The sequence below is a fragment of the Pristis pectinata genome, chromosome 28 (assembly GCF_009764475.1).
Source record: "Pristis pectinata isolate sPriPec2 chromosome 28, sPriPec2.1.pri, whole genome shotgun sequence".
Lineage (NCBI taxonomy): Eukaryota > Metazoa > Chordata > Chondrichthyes > Rhinopristiformes > Pristidae > Pristis > Pristis pectinata.
The window spans coordinates 16517615-16534933 of record NC_067432.1 but is presented as its reverse complement, the minus strand read 5'-3'; the positions used below and the strand labels follow the sequence as shown (position 1 = coordinate 16534933).

The 17319-nt window shown below is 38.8% G+C and overlaps 1 protein-coding gene across 7 annotated transcripts in view; it reads right to left on the bottom strand.

The window, feature by feature from the left end:
- Positions 1-17319, bottom strand: part of lrrc28 (leucine rich repeat containing 28) — a 59738-nt gene that overhangs the window by 14815 nt on the left and 27604 nt on the right. For 6 of the 7 annotated variants that reach the window (XR_007958333.1, XM_052040570.1, XM_052040571.1 and 3 more), the window contains 2 exons: positions 12001-12207; positions 2838-2940 (listed from right to left, as the gene is read on the bottom strand). Coding sequence is in view for 6 of the 7 variants with exons in the window: in XM_052040570.1 (XP_051896530.1) it covers positions 2838-2940; positions 12001-12207 (310 nt within the window). In the remaining variant the exon portion in view is untranslated. Of the gene's footprint in view, positions 1-2837; positions 2941-12000; positions 12208-13316; positions 13385-17319 lie in introns of all 7 variants that reach the window. The other variant, XM_052040575.1, reaches the window with a different exon arrangement.

Below are 17319 nucleotides of genomic sequence, written 5' to 3'. Positions count from 1 at the left end.
GTCAGGTAGAATATTTAATTCATTATCAAATTAGGAAAAAAACAAGATAAAAAGAAGACATGGCTGTGGGGAGATAAGAAGTTCAAAGGTTTTATTTAAAGCCTTTTATTTATTTTAAATCTCCAACAGTAATTAATATTTAAATGAATGAAACACATTTATGAAAGCTAACTTTTAGTCCCAGAAGGCTGATTGGCAGAAAATAAAACTTCAGATTTACTCTACGACGGAGGATTTTCTGGTTAGCCAACTGTATGTATATAATGCAAGTACAGGAATTTCACACTGCTTTGTGTATTTCAGTGTCTAGATACTGATCCTGGGCAGCTTCTGTAGGAGCAGGACATCCCTGACTGCAACTTCCTGATTTACTGGAAACTTATTGTCACTATTATTTCTACAACAAATATGGCCCAACACATTAAAATATTTGATTTGTGTAAATAATGGTTCCATATTCCAGTAATCTACAAATTTACTCCAAATAAAGTTAATCAAGAATTCATCACTTAATGATTTGCTTCAAAACAAAACTCATGAAAAGCAAGATTAAAATAATACTGCAACCTCGAGCCATAAGCAGTCCAAGATAAAAGCAGAAAATGCTGGAAATGCTGAGAATTCGGGCAGCAACTCTGGATTCTCTGGGGATTTATTGCCTTTCAGGTGCCATTAATTTCTCCAGTACTAGTTCTGTACCAGATCTCAAAACTGCATTGGAGAAACCAAATGTGGATTGGGTGATCACTTTACAGAGCACCTGCACTCAGTATACAGGAATCACCCGAAGCTTCCAGTTACCTGCCATTTCAATCCATCATCCCACTCTCACTCTGATTTCTCTGTTTGTGGCCTATTGCACTGTTGCAAGGAGACCCAATGTAAGCTTGAAGAACAACACCTCTACTTCCATTTGGACACACTGCAGCTTCTTGACTTAACATTAAATTCTCTTGCTCCTATTGTGTTCTGTGTAAAGTAGGCCACCAGCTCCCTAAAGCCTGCCTCACCATTCAATGTGACTATAGCTGATCTATGCTGGCCTCAACTCCTCTTCGGTGCCAGTACCCCATAACCCTCAATTAGACAACATGCTTTTTCTTTCAGTCTATACAAGAACCATTTCTGCCTGCCATCTTTTTTCCTTGTCCTCTGTATATAATCTGGCCTGCTGAACATGTCCTAGTATTCCAGAACCACATCAGCAACAAATTACACAACATTGTACCTTATCCCATGTGCCACATGTATTCACACTATCTGAGAGATTCCCTCCGTTTCACTCATATTTCACAGCTACATAGACTGACATCAGGTCTGATGAACAGCTCCTCATCTGAAATGTTAAATATTTCCCTTCCCAAAGATACTGCTTGACAAGATTCATTTTTCCAACATTTTCTATTTTCTGTTTTTATTATCACATCGTCACACGCATCTCAGTTTTCCTTATCCTGCAGGTACAAGTCTAGGCTACCGGAATGCCCACCACCTTACTATTAATAAGTAACTCATTAATCAAACCTAGAAGCTTAATGTGCTGCTAACTGTCCCCAATAAGCCATTTCAACTCATCCTATCACAGATACTCCCTTTGTTCTATACATCCCTCCCCCATCTTTCCTCCTACTGAAAACTAATTTATATAGCTCTCTTTTCTAATTCTGATAAAATATTGAAGACCTGAAATACAGACCGTTTCTTTTCCTGTAGCTGAGTTTTCCAACATTTTCTATTTTCGTTTCAAATAGCCTGTTCATTCATTGGTTCATCAAAATGCTAGTTTAGAAAAAGCATCTCTTATACACTCCATGAATTCATCCTCCACATACTGCAGCTACTTTGGTTTGCCTAATATATATGGAGATTAAGGTAACCCATGATTATTATACTACCTCTGTAACATGCATCTCTAATTTCTTGATTTATAATTTGTTGTACATTACCAGCACAACCTCTAAATACGTCCTCTGAATTTTGCTATTTCTTAGCTGCACCCAAAATAACCGTCTCTTGATTTGCTAAAATCCTTCCACTCTAATGCCTTTATCCCAATCTTTTATATCAGGTCTATCCTTTTTCGTTTTGTCTATCATTTCTAAAATGTAACTATCCTAGCAAAGAATGACCATATAAACTATGGTCATTTCAGGATGCTTGCATCTTCCACAGCCAATGAGTAACCCACACCCCCACAGCACTGAACTACAAACAGACAAAGCTGTAAAGACTTGATGACATTCTACATTTTTCCTGTCCATGGTTTTTAAGATTTTATCAAAACCTCCAAATCAAATTCAGTGTTTTAATCCTCAAATAGGAAACTCACTAGGTAATTAAAAGAATTGACAATTCCACACCTTGAGCAACACACGTTCGAGCTCTAGTGATATAAGTTATGACCTCATCTAAATCCCATACTTATGTTACTTCATAGCTGCAATTCCCTCATTGATTATTGTTCCACTAATGTCACAAAGGAGAACACACTAAAGGAAGTTACTTTGCATCAACACAAACTAATGTCACAACCTGCACAAAATTTTTTTTATTCACAAATGAAAATAGCTATGAAAATAACATATTGAACATCTATATATTCAACATCTCCAGCATCTCCATTGACTAAGGATAATAGTTGCCTATGACTTTTTCCACTGTTTATCATCCCAGCTACATAAGATAGTCAGTTTTTATGAATCTTATCACAGCTACTGATTATAAACAAATTCTAATTGTCGAGTTAATCTGCTCAAATGTCATTTTGCACACTTAATGGCATCAAGATTTGTTAATTAAGGATTAATTACTCATTAGGAAAAGCAAAATGTTCTTACCCACTGTGGCCAATAACTTTGTTATAGAGATAAGAAGGTAGTCCATATAATTGAATGTTGTTGTCTACGTATACGTATTGAAGCTCTGGATATCGCCCCAGATCTTAGAGGAAACATATAAAATAAACAAACATATAACAAAACACAAAAGAATCAAATAAATTTATTTCATTACAAAACTCCCATTGTCAACCAGAATTAAAGTGGTAGTCATAATGTCATACAGCACAGAAACATGCCCTTCAGACCAACTGGTCTATTACAAACAAGATGCCCATCCAAGCAAGTTGCATTTGCCTGCATTTGTCCCATAATCCTTTTAAATCTGTTAGGAAACTTGCTGAAAGAATCCTTCCAATTGAATTGGCTGCTGGTGTAATGGTTACTCTTTTCTCTAGAAACCAGAGGTCCTTTTCTTGACAGTGTTGCAATTCTGGAAAGCAATGAAGCCTAGTGCAAACTCCTGATACCCTTCATAGAGAGTCATAGAGCCACACAGCACAGAAACAGCCCATTCAGCCCAACTCATCCATGCCAACCATTTTCCTACATTTGGCCCATATCTCTCTATTCCTTTCCTGTCCATATACCTGTCCAAATGCTTTTTAAATGCTGCAATTGTACCTGCCTCTACCACCTCCTCTGGCAGCTTGTTCCATATACCCATCATTCTCTGTGTGAAAAACTTGCCTATCAGTTTTAAATATTTCCCCTCTCACCTTAGGCTCCCCTACCCAGGGAAAAAAGACTGTGACAATCTACCCTATCTATACCCCATATAATTTTATAAACCCCTACAAGGTCACCCCTCAGTCTCTGGCACTCCAGTAAGATCAATCCACACCTATTCAATCTCTCCTTATAACCCTCCATTCCAGGCCACATCTTGGCGAATTTCTTCTGTACTCTTTCCAGTGCCACCACATCCTTTCTACAGTGTGGTGACCAGAAGTGCACAATGGAAAAAGTGATTGCTCCCATCTATTATTGACTCTTTGATACAATAGTAATTATTGACTGACTTTGAATGCCAAAGTGAAATTTATTTTGAGTGAGATGTCCCTATATTGAACTGTTTAAAGTAACATTTGTCCTGAAATTCAAAGGGTGATTCAAAGTGTTGTTAAACGTTAAATTCAACATTCCCCCATCTCACATCTTCACAGAATGAACAAAAGTGCTTAGACATCTTCTTAATCATCATTTTCTCTTTGATAATTTGTTTCCCAGTGCTCATCTTATAGAAATTGGAAGATATCAAATTAGATCTCCACCTATTAACATCAGAACTGGCTTTTTTTAGATTAGTACAGGTAGAAAACTGTGGTAGAAAATTAGCTATGATTTTATTGAATGGCAAAACAGACTTGAAGGGACAAATGTCCATTACATGTTTCTATTTCATAACATCAGAGAATAAGACAGAAGTACTAAACTAATATCTCATGAAGAAAAAGTATTAACCAGCAATTTAGGAGTCACAATACAGATGGAAGACTTTACATACAGAAAATAAACATTACGAAGACATAAAAATTAAAAATACACACCTTTTCTATATATAATGTAAATTATCTGTTGTGTGATGGTTCCTAATGACTAATGTGTGATTGTCTGTTCTGAATAAAGAGCTATATACATTTCAACATCTCAGTAACTGCTAGGTGTCCAAAAAAAACCACAATAATAGTGGGTATAATCAAATGCTATTTTAGCAATAATTTTAATTTGAATAATTGCTGACATACCGGTAAGCCCACATCACAGCCATTTGGGTAATGGAAATTTGCCACTACAAAATCGATAAATCACTGTCCAAAAATTTGAGATACAGACTAAAATTCACTCTCATGGAATTTGTGTGGGTAAAAAAAAAGTAAATACAAAGAAACACATTTTCATTTTTTTCAACCCACATTTCTTGATGCATGCACAGATGATGAACTTCATGTTACGGAAGATCATGATCTGGACCATTTTCAAAAAGCACACCCCACCACCCCCCCCATCCCCCACTAACATGGGCGCCACCTGCATTGGTTTGCCTTCTAGGCAACCTTACAGGAACAGTGATAATATTAATGATGAGGTTGCATTAATAACATTAAGATTTGAGCTGTAATTGCTCCAATATTTTAAGATCCAAGTTAATACCGGCAAAAAAAAAGGCAGAGGAAAGTAAAGCCATTTTTACTTACAGAAATAAATGTTCACTCTAAGATGTAACCTTCCACATTCATAGACAGATTCCTTAAATAAGGGGTTAGGGATAGTAAAATACACAAAAACCCTAGTGATGATATGATGGGGGGAAATAGTTAATCTAGAGGAGCAGTTTATAGTTCATTGAATTGGATAAGACGATAAATATTATTAGTACTATGGACTGCCTGAAGCAACAGTTCCAGAACTTCAAGGGGGTGCCAAGCATGAATAATGGCAAATCCAGACTTTGAGGAACTCTGCCAGTAGATTAATTAATAACTAAAATCAGGAGTTCTGTTGTGCATCTAGCTGTCTTCATGTGTTATTCTCTTTATTTTCCCAGACAGTAACTTATTGTTTACGTTACTGACACCTCATGGAGAAGTGGCCTAGGTTATAATCCTACAAAAAGAGTGTGTTTAACTAACAAGTGCAAAAAGATATCTTTCTTCAACCAAGTGAGAAGACTCCAACCAGTGGTTAAGATACCATTAAATGATTGATAGAATGGAAACAAGTGCAAACTCCAAGAAAACAAAACTAAAATGACCTGAAGAGTCAACAAGTGATTGGGTCACTAATCACGAAGGTATCAACCATGGAATCTCTCAATTTTCATATTATAAAACAGCTTCAATAGTAGATTAACAACAAAAATGTTTCTCAAGATCAGCAGGTGTAGTGACACAGCATGTTGGAACTCTAACATTCTGTTCCATTTGAGACAGGATGTGGATTTGTTCTTTCATTCTGCATGTGGTGCATTCCATGCTGTTGAGAGTAGGTATGGAGTAAATGGCAGGTGTAACTTCACAGGAAGAAATAAAATTTATGGGGAGTGAACCTGCTGTCGTTTCATCACTTAGTGTTTATTCCGAAGTGAACATAATTAAGTGATATTAAATGTGCATATCAATATATATTAATTAAAAAAATCTCTCAGCTGTCACCTATATGATCATACTTTTTGACTGGTTGAAATGAAGACTACATGGTCAATGTAAAATCAAAACTGAAACTAAACCAATCAAATAGAGTAAACTTTGTTTTCATCTTTCAATTACTACCTCAGTATGTCAACAAATTAAGAGTTCATTTCATAATAGTACTAAACGTTTAGATGGTTCACCTCAGGATTTAGGTCAAACATAATGTTTTTTGCACCTTTGGAAAAGGGTTGTATTTAAAGGCATCAAACTGTTAGAAAGCATGGAGGCTTACCTTGATATTTTTCCTCACAGGTAATAGTTTATGTCTGTACAATCTGAACATGGGAATAAGATTATTGTTGCAATTGTAGAGACTGTTTCATGGTTTTGTTGCAGAATTTAAATTCCTTTCTTTTTCCAAATGATTTATTGTTGTTCACGAGTCCTCACTCTTTGGAATCAAGTAAAGAAGCACAAATGCCTTTGTTCTCGACTAAAATTTAATATCAGACTCAAGTTTGCACAAAATTCCAAAAATTAACATCTAAACTGTTCAGAGTGTGTCCAGAACTGACTGCATTTCAGTAAGGATTAACATGCCGATTGTAAATGTATAATTAAAAATGTTTAATGATATTAGTTCTGACCAAAGTTATTTGCACAGGTTTGCCATTTATTAAAGCAAACATGAAATAGAGTTTGCTTCATAAAAGTGGGGTTTGCAATCTCTACTAAAATTCTGGTGTAAACATCAATGAAATGGCATAAACTAGCAGCTGCATCACCCACATGTCCAGGATTGCGACTGAATTTCCAGAGGATGAGCGGATGAAAAATAACACAATTTCCAGGCACACAAGTTTAAAATCTAGTTATTATTGGGATCTGAAAGCTTTTCTTTGTAACAAGTAATCACAAAAATGCTTAACACAATAATTCTGCGGAGCATTACAAAACCTTTCCAAATTCACTTGCCTCTTTCCCTCATGCTGCCATGTGCTGTATTCTACCCAAAGTTCTGTCACCACAAATGTGTTCCCACTTGTTTTATGAAACCCCAAAAAAGCCCCAGATCACCACTTCAGTACAACCAATCCACATTACCATTCTCACAAAGCAACTGAAACCAGGCAACTTCCCAATCAACCAGCCAAGGGTCCTTATAAGTTCAGCAAAACGTAGGAGTTAGTTTTAGGATAAAGTGCTTGGAAGTTTGGCAAATGCTGAAAATGAAGGTGCAATGAGGACAGAGAATACTACATTAATTTTAAAACTTCATCTTTCTTATTTAAAAGTTATAATAAACTATACCAAGCATATAAAGAGTAAAAAAATGACATTACAAACAGCAAAATAACTTGTTCTATGCAACTATGTCATGTCCAGCTGCTTATTTCATCAACATTACCCAATTCCAAAAGCAATACATAACTAAGGAAATTATATTTGTTTCCCTTATAGGATACAGCAAATTACTCCTTTTTTTCTCCAATGAATTCAGGAACATATTGTAAAGCAAGTCATGGAAGTTAACATAATGGAGAATTGCTTTAGAATCCAAAAAGTCTGCTCAAAATCATTCACACTCTGTCACCCCACAGAGACATGATTATTAACAATGCATAAACCTTCTCTCTTAGTTGACTGTATATTTAAGGAATTAGATGGGGCAACTTTAAGTGCTATTTAGGTCAATTAACTCTAGGCACCTTTGGGAAGTAAAATGAGGCCATTTCCACTCTGCTGAAGCAAATTTCATGGAGAATTTTACCCCTCCCCTCCCCCCCCAATAGGACCAATCTGTACCGGCCAATTAATAAGCAGTAGCATGCACTGTAATTTACTACTATTTGGCTCAGTACACAAGAGAGATTTCACATCTTGTGGTCATTGCAGAGGAAGCCATTGTTACTTCATGCACCAGAAATCCCAATAAAGGAACATACTTTATCCTCTTGGTGATTCTAAGAACGATAGGATTTTGTGACCATAGGATTATAATTATACATAAATCCTAATGGAAGAAAATTTACACTGTATCGTTCAACTATCATTTAGATTCTTGAACAATTCAGTTTTGTCTCTAGAGCTGAAGCAGCTGGTCCTGATTATCAAAAATTCCATTCTCCAACCTCTAGAAATAAGATGAATTTTTTACATTTGATTTGCAATCTTTGCACTTGATAACATTAAATAATAACCAACTTCTAAGCAGAAACGTAGAATTTCTAGAGGGAATACAACAGCAGCATTAATCAATAACTTTAAATGATATTCAACGTTTTGTACTATATAACAAAATGACAAATTCTTTACCATTTCATAATGGAGGGTACAAGACATTCTGCCATGTACAGTATAACTAACATTAAATATTAAATGCATGTACATAGCCAAATCTCAAAACTGATTCAACTTGTAATGCACATAATAATTTTCAAATCAACTAACTGGTCACACTTCACAGGCTAAATGCCAAAAAATAATGAGACAGATGACGACTTTAGACATGGCTCATTTCCAGCTGCAATGGATAATTTATCTGGTTAATAAGCTGTAAATTAGTATAAAAATAAAAAGATGATCTCATATTGATACGTTTATATTGTTGGATAAATTAATAAAATCAGGATTTCAATTGTATTCTGCATTTAAACAGAAAACCATTGTGCACTTTTCATATGGTACAAGTCTTTAAGGTTCATAATGAGAAGTTCAATTAAAATGGATTTCATTACTGAAATACAGTAATTATTTTGGCTCCAAGGTGTTTTCATGCTGTTACTTTCACAGAATGTGAAGCAATTTCTGTTTAGCTCAAGGCTACACAGGTGGTGTAAATCTAGAATGAAATCCTAACCTGAATCTGAGTCAAAGCAAGACAATAGTACCACACATGACATATGCCTGATGACAGTCATACTCAGCAGCACTCACAGGGAATTTAGATCAGATTATCTCTGGAGTGACCAACCCGGGCCGCTGTTGGAAACAGCCATCTCTTACTAACAAAGTGCTGTACTGGGACTGCTGTAAGGTAGATCTCAGAGTCATAGGGTTATACAGCACAGAAACAGGCCCTTCAGCCCACTGTGTCCATTCCAACCTTTTTGCCCATTGACTAATCCTATTTGCCCACTTTAGGTCTGTATCCTTCTATTTCTTGCCTATTCAAGTGCCTGTCTAAATGTCTCCTAAGCATCATGATTATATCTGATTCCACCATCTCCTCTGGCAGCAAATTCCAGATACTAAAATGTAAAAAAAAATACTTGCCCCTCAAATCCTCTTTAAAACTCTTTCCTTTCACCTTAAAATTAGGCCCTCATTTTTGATACCCCTAATGGGAAAAAGATTCTGACCATGTACCCTTTCTATACATCTTTTAATTTTTAGGTACCTCTATCAGGTCACCCTTCATGCTTCTTCACTCCAGAGAAAGCAAGCCCACCCTATCCAAATCTCTCCCCATAACTAAAGTCCTCCAATCCAGGAAACATCCTGGTGAATCTCCTCTCCAGCACAACCACATTTTTCCTTTAGCGTGCTGACCAAAGCTGCACACAATTCTCTAACCATAACTGCAACATAATTTTTATATTCTATGCACTGACCTGTGAAGGCAAGTATGCCATATGCCTTTTTCACCACTCTGTCTACCTGTGTTACCACTTTCAGAAAACTATGGACTTAAACCCCTGGTCCCTCTGTTCATTAACAAATCCTTAACACACTACCATTTACTACACATATCCTCCCCCTATTTGACTACCCAAAATGCATCACCTCACACTTGTCAGGATGAGATTCCATCTATCAATGCATTGCCCAACTTTCCATCAGACCTGTATCCTGCTGTAGCCTTAGAAAACCTTCCTTGCTATCCAAAAGACTACCAATTTTCGTGTCATCCGCAAAAGTACGAATCATTCCTCCTACATTCACATCCAAGTTGATGTCTATCACAAACATGAGTTCCAGCACCAATTCCTGCAGTACACCATCAGTCACAGATTTCTAATCAGAAATGCAACCTTCCACCACAACCCTCTTGCCTCCTATCACCAGCCAATTTTGGATACAATTAGCCAGCTCTCCTTGGATCCAATGTTCTTTAACTTTCTGAATCAGCCGACCACGTAGGACCTTGTCAAATGTCTTACTAAAATCCATACAGACAACATCTACCGCCCTGCCTTCATCGACCTTCTTAGTTATCTCCTCAAAAAACATAATCAAAATAGTGGGGCAGAATTTCCCTTGCACAAAGCCATGGTGACTGTCCCTGATCAGCACTGCCTTTCCAAATGTACATAATCCTTCCCCTTAGAATATTCTCCAACAATTTCCCTATCAAGGACACAAGGCTCACCGCTCTGTATGTATCTACCTGTTGCCCATCTTAAATAGAGGAACAACATTAAAGATCCTCCAGTCTTCCGGTATCTCACCTGTGGCTAACGAAGATGCAAAAATCTCCATCAGGGCCACAGCTATCTCCTCACTTGCTTCCCATAGCATCCCATAGTTCTCATCTGGCCCTGGGGACTTATCAACCCTTATGCATTCCACGATATCTAACACCCTCCCCTTCTTAATACTGATATGCTCCAGACTATCAATGTAACCCTCCCTGAACTCAATATCTTCCAAGTCCATCATCTTGGTGAATACAGATGAGAAGTATTCATCTAGGACCTCATCCAATTCCATACATAGATTACTCTTTTGATTCCTAAGGAGACCCACTCTTTCTGTAGCTACTCTCTTGCTCCTGATATACTTCTAGAATGTCTTGGGATTCTCCTTAATCTTACTTGCCATTTCATGGCCCCTTTTTCTTAATTCTTTTAAGTTCTCTCCTCCACCCTCTATTTTCCTCCAGAGACTCACTCCATTCCAGCTGCCTTTTCTTTCTCTGGTCAAATGCTTCCTTTTCTTTCCCTGATTAAACCTTCAATATCCTTTGTCATCCAAGGCTCCCCAGTCATACTGTCTTTGCTTTCATCCTTACTGGAACATGCTTGCCCTGAAAGCTTACTAATTCCTTTTCAAAAGATTCCCACTTGTCAGATGTTATTTTACCAATAATCATCTGTTCCCTATCCACTTTCACCAGTTCTCTCTTTCACCTAAATCAGCCTTCCCTAATTTAGGACCCTACCTTGAGAACCAACTTATCCCTTTCCACAACTACCTTAGAACTTACAGAATTATGGTCACTGTTCCCAAAATATTCCCCCATCTCATATTTTCCTTTGATCTATTTTCCCCACACACACCACCCCCATAATCTGACTGCCAACTAATTTTTGCCCCAAAGTTGGAGGCCCTTCAATCCAACACCCTGACCCTCTCGTACACCATGGCCCCTTCAATATCCCAACAATACAACCCCCCCCCACCCCACCCCACCCCACCACCTCCCCCCCCCAAGATCATTCCAGTGCACAAAGGCCCTAGCATCTACTTCCCCAATTCAGAGGCTACAAACCCCTTCCACCAAAATTTCGACAACCCATTTCACCTACTCAGAGATATCTGAGGACCCTTGACTGAGGACATAGTCCACACTGTCTTTCCCCAACCCCCAGCCTCTGTTCTTTGCCCCTAACTCCACCTTCCTGAAGGCCAAACAACCTCACCTTAGCTACTAATTTTTCTAGGTGACCTGATCTCAACCCCGATCCTTGTCACCTGATCATCCTGCCCCTCAGTCTTTAACCCATTAATGCTGAACCTTGATCCTGACCAATCTTTAATTAAAAGAATATGCTACATCAGTTCAGTAACACCCACTTGGGTGAACTACAATTTTGAGAATTAATCTTTTTAAATTTTGCAAGTATAACTTGGCACTATTTCTAGCATCTGCAGTTTTTAAAAAAATTTTCCTTCAATATTTATGAATCTTTAACTAAAAATCTAAAAGTTAACAGAAGTGGAATAAAGGTTAACTGGAATTTACCATGTTTGGATAATAACCTTTTAATGTATTACTCGTTAACAAGACAATACATGAAACTCACCTTGTGGTAAACATTTTAAATTGTTGCTAGTTACAGAGAGTTCTTTCAAATTTGGAAGTATGCAAAGCTGCCTGGGTAAATCTTTAAGTTGGTTCCGGTCGGCAGCCAAATACTGTAGGGAAAAGCATAAATGAAGTCTTTCTGGCAATGCAGTCAAGCAATTGGCTGAGACATCGAGGGTCTGCAGTTCTTTTAAGTCTCCAATTTCTGTTTAGGAGAAAGATAAACAATCACAATCGTAAAGCATTTATATTATTTTCATTCTACAATTTTCAATGAAACAAGTAACATCTTCTGAAAGAATTAAAATGAATCCTCCTCCTCCTCATCTCCAACCAAAAGGACCAAAACGACTTGAGTACTTTGATAATGCTTTTCAGACCTGATTCACCGGTTGCATTTTCATTGATTGTCTGTCCCAAACATCATTAAAATATGGCTGAATATCATTGACACATCAACTCCCTTACTTCATTTTACATCAACTCCTTTATTTCATTTTATTTCAATAGAAAACAAAAAGGAGCAGGAGTAGGCTTTAGAGCCCTTGGAGCCTCATAGCTGATTGTCTACTTCAGTGCCACATTCCAACACTAACCCCACACCCTGACCATCCAAAAATACACCAATCCCTGTTTTTAATGAATACAATGATTCCCATTGAGCTCAGGGGTGTAGAATTCTGAAATTTCACCACCCTCTGTGAAGAAATTCCTCTTCATCTCAGTCTGAGATAGCTTACCCATTATTATGAAACACTGCCCCTCGTCTTAGACTGCTCAGCCAGGGGAAACATCCTTCCTGTATCCAACATTAACACCTTTAATAATGTTGTACATTTTAATGAGATCTCTTATTCTTCTCCCCTCTGGAGAATGTAGTGCCAGTCTACTATATCTTTCCTCTTATGACAAACCCACCATCCCCAGAACCAGTCTAGCAAATCTTTGCTGCGCTTCCTTTATGGCAAATACATCCTTTCTTAGATAATGAGATCCAAACTGTATCGTGCAGTCTCACCAAGGCTCTATACAATTGCAATAAGACTTCCTTACTCCTTTCAACAAATCTACTCATAATGAAGGTTAATATCCCATATCCTTCCAACCACTCTACCAGCTAGAAGGACAAGGTGAGCAAAAGCATGGGAACACCATCACCTGTAAGTGACCCTCCAAGCCACACACCATCCTGACTTGGAAGTATACTGCCGTTCCTTCACCGTCACTGCGTCACTGTCCTGGAACTCCCTCCCTAATAGCGTTGTAGGTATATACATACCTCAAGGACTGCAGCGATTCAAGAAAGCAACTCACCACCAGCTTCTCAAGGGCAACTTGGGATGGGCAATTAAATTCTGGCTCAGCCTGTGAAGCCCACATGCCTTGAATGAATATATTAAAAAAGTATTCTTATTCATTTTGTTGTACTTCCATTTTGGCCTTCAGTAACTTATGCAAGCACCCCTAGGTCTCCATAAACATTAACCGCTTACTCTGTCACCATTTAATAATGCCTCTATTTTTCTGTCATGTGCACCAAAGTGATTGACCTCATACCTTGCCATATTATATTCCATCTGCCATGTTCTCACCCACTCAATCAGCTTGTCCATCTCCTCTTAAAGCCATTTTATATCCTCCTCCATACTCACAAACCCATCTAATTTAGAATCATCAGCAAACTTGAAAAACGACAATTAGTCTCTTCAGCCAAACTGTTCATATATTTTTGGAGCACTGTAGGGAACTTGAACTATTTTGTTCTGGGGAAACCCACCGTTATGCACTCCCGGAACAATATGGTCTTTCCTGCACATCAAGAGACTCAGAGCCTGCCAGATAAGCACAACACTCTGCTTAAAGTCCAACTGCACAGAGTACAGAACAGGTATGTTCCAGTAAGAAGAAAGGACAAGGATGGCAAGATCTGAGAACCTTGGATATCAAAAGAGGTGGTGAATTAAGTCAAGAAGAAAAAGGAAACATATGTAAAGCTTAGGAAGCTAATATCAAACAAAGCCCTTGAGAATTATAAAGAAGTTAGAAAAGAACTCAAGAAGGGAATTAGGAAAGCCAGGAGGGGCCATGAAAAGTCCTTCGCAAGTAGAATTACAGAGAATCCCAAGGCATTCTATACATACATCAAGAGCAAGAGGATAACTAGGGAGCAGGTAGGACCACTCAAGGATAAAGGAGGGAACAAGTGCTTGGAGTCGGAGGATGTGAGTGAGGTCCTAAATGAGTATTTAGCATCAGTATTTACCAAGACAGACATGGAGGATAGGGAGATCAGTGCGGAGCATGCTAATTTGCTAGGGCATTTCGAGATAAAGGAGGTAGTGTTGGGTCTCTTAAAGAACATTAAGGTGGATAAGTCCCCAGGGCCTGATGGGATATACCCCAGGTTATTGAGAGATGCAAGAGATGAGATCGCTGGGGCCTTGACCAATATCTTTGCTTCCTCTCTAGCCACAGGTAAGGTCTTGAAGGACTGGCGAGTAGCTAATGTTGTTCCATTATTCAAGAAGGGAAACAGATAATCCTGGAAACTATAGACCAGTCTCACATCTAGGTCACTATTGGTGAATGTCCCTTTAAGATAGAGCACTGTGTGTGTGTGTGTGTGTGTGTGTGTGTGTGTGTGTGTGTGTGTGTGTGTGTGTGTGTGTCGTGTTTACGACAACAGAAGGACGTAGTGTTGTTTTTGAGGGGGAGAGGAGGAGGAGGAGGGAGAGAGACCAGCCTGCTAGTCTCTATCAATGGATGAAAAACAGTAACTGTGTCTGTCACTACAATCCACGTATGGATTTTTGGAGTAATCTGGTGGAGTCCACTTTGTTGTTAACCTGTAGAGGGAAACAGGTATTTGTGTGGACGGCCACATCGCAGATGCTTAGGGATTCTTAGGGATAGAATTTATGAGCATTTGGAAAACCGTGGCCTAATTAGGGACAGTCAGCGCGGCTTTTTGCGGGGCAAGTCACGTCTTACTAACTTGATTAAGCTTTTCGAGAGATGATGAAGGTGATTGATGAAAGTAGAGCTGTGGATGTTGTCTACATGGATTTTAGTAAGGCATTTGTCAAGGTCCCTCATGGGAGGCTCATCCAGAAGATTAAAATGCATGGGATCCATTGGCTGTTTGGATTCAGAATTGGCTTGCCCATAGAGGGTCATGGTTGATGGGTTTTATTCTAGCTGGAGGTCTGTGACTAGTGGTGTTCCGCAGGGATCCGTACTGGGACCTTTGCTGTTTGTCATATAAATGACCTGGATGAAAATGTAGGTGGGTCGGTCAGTAAGTTTGCAGATGATACGAAGGTTGGTGATGTTGTGGATAACGTAGAAGACTGGCAAAGGCAAGACCCTTAACAGTGTTAATGAGCAGAGGAATCTTGGGGTCCAAGTTCATAACTCCCTGAAAGTGGCTACACAGGTTGATTGGGTGGTAAAGAAGGCATATGGCATGCTTGCCTTTATTATTTGAGGAACTGAGTTCAAGACTTGGGAAGTTATGCTGCAGCTTTATAAAACTCTAATTAGGCCACACCTGGAGTACTGTATTCAGTTCAGTTCACCACACTATAGGAAAGATGTTGAGGCTTTGGAGAGGGTGCAGAAGAGGTTTACCAGGATGCTGCCTGGATTACAGGGCATGTGCTATAAGGACAAACCTGGGTTGTCCTCTCTGGAGCAACGGAGGCTGAGGGGAGACCTGATAGAGATTTATAAGATTATGAGAGGCATAGAAAGAGTAGATAGCCAGTGTCTTTTTCCCAGGGTTGAAATGTCTACTACGAGAGGGCATGCATTTCAGGTGAGAGGGGATAAGTTCAAAGGAGATAAGTTCAAAGGAGATGTGCGGGGCAAGTTGTTTATTTAACAGAGTAATGGGTGCCTGGAATATGCTGTCTGGGGTGGTGGTGGAGGCAAACATGATAAGGGCGTTCAAGAGGCTCTTAGATAGGCACATGAATGTGCAGGAAATGGAGGGATATGCACATAGTGTAGGGAGAAGGGATTAGTTTAGTTGGGCATTTGATTACTAATTTAATTAGTTCAGCACAACATTGTGGGCCGAAGGGCCTGTTCCTGTACTGTACTGTTCCATGTTCTACTTACACCCTTAGGCCCTCCTGGCTGCATAGCACCAACTAACCCCGATCCTAAGCTTAGCCCACACTCCCACCCCAACCCCCAATCCACAAGCAGAATGTTTTCCCAGATCCCCAGTGAGTAACACCAGCTCACTTAACCCCGATGAATCATAGTTGCCACTCCCCTCCCAATTCCCAATGAATGAACATTCTTTCTACTTTCCCACTCCTACAAAAAAAATGCTGGGTTTCAGTAATTTCTAATCTGGCCTGATCAGGGTATATGAGCAATCTTGCAAACCCTGTACTGACAGAGGACAAAACAGTGTACTTTCACATGCAAAAGCTGAACTGTTGCAACCAAAGCCTGGGACGTCAGTCACAGACGAAATTTCATTTGGAAACCCAAGAGACCCTGGCCCTCCATATCTACACCCTTACAGCCATGGAATTTCAAAGCAAAATGGCTTTGCACTGCAAAACAAAAATATGAGGGAAGGAAAGAACAAAAGTTCAACTCTGTGATAGTCCAGAAGGCAGGCAAGATTAAATGCCAAAAGCGATGTGTTGTAAGGAAAAAGAGCAGTAGTGGGACAAGTAACAAAAAAAAATGGGCCCTGAGCTGAAGTAAGTCATTATCTGAAAATGTTGAACTCACTGTCAAGTCTGAAGGCTATGTTGTGCCTGGTTGAAAAATTAAGTACCATTCTTCAAGGTTACATTAAATTTTTCAGAACTTGTCTGGGAAGTTGAGGAACGATGACAATGATAGTGTGCTGAAGAAATATAGTGACTGGAAGACCAGGATCATACCTGTGGTCTGAATAGAAGTGTTTTGCAAAACAATCACACAATCTCTGTTTGATCTCTATAATGTAAAGGCACAATTTTGACCGCCAAATACAATATACAGTTGGAAAAAAAAGCAAAAATATATCACTTTTTCAAATAAAAACAGAAAGTGTTGGAAATACCCAATGGGACTGCAACATCTATGGAGAGAGAAACAGTGTTAATATTACAGATCAATAGTCCTTCAGAACTGGAACAGTGAGGAAAAAAGTGTGTTTTAAGTTGCAGACAGGAGAAGGGATGGAGAAAATAATGTTTGTGAGGGGAGTGTCGAGTATGAGAGTGGAAAGGGAAGAGGTCCAAGGGTCATACATTTCACCATAAGACTGTTCTTTGTCCATACCATACTGCCATCTTCTACTTCTACT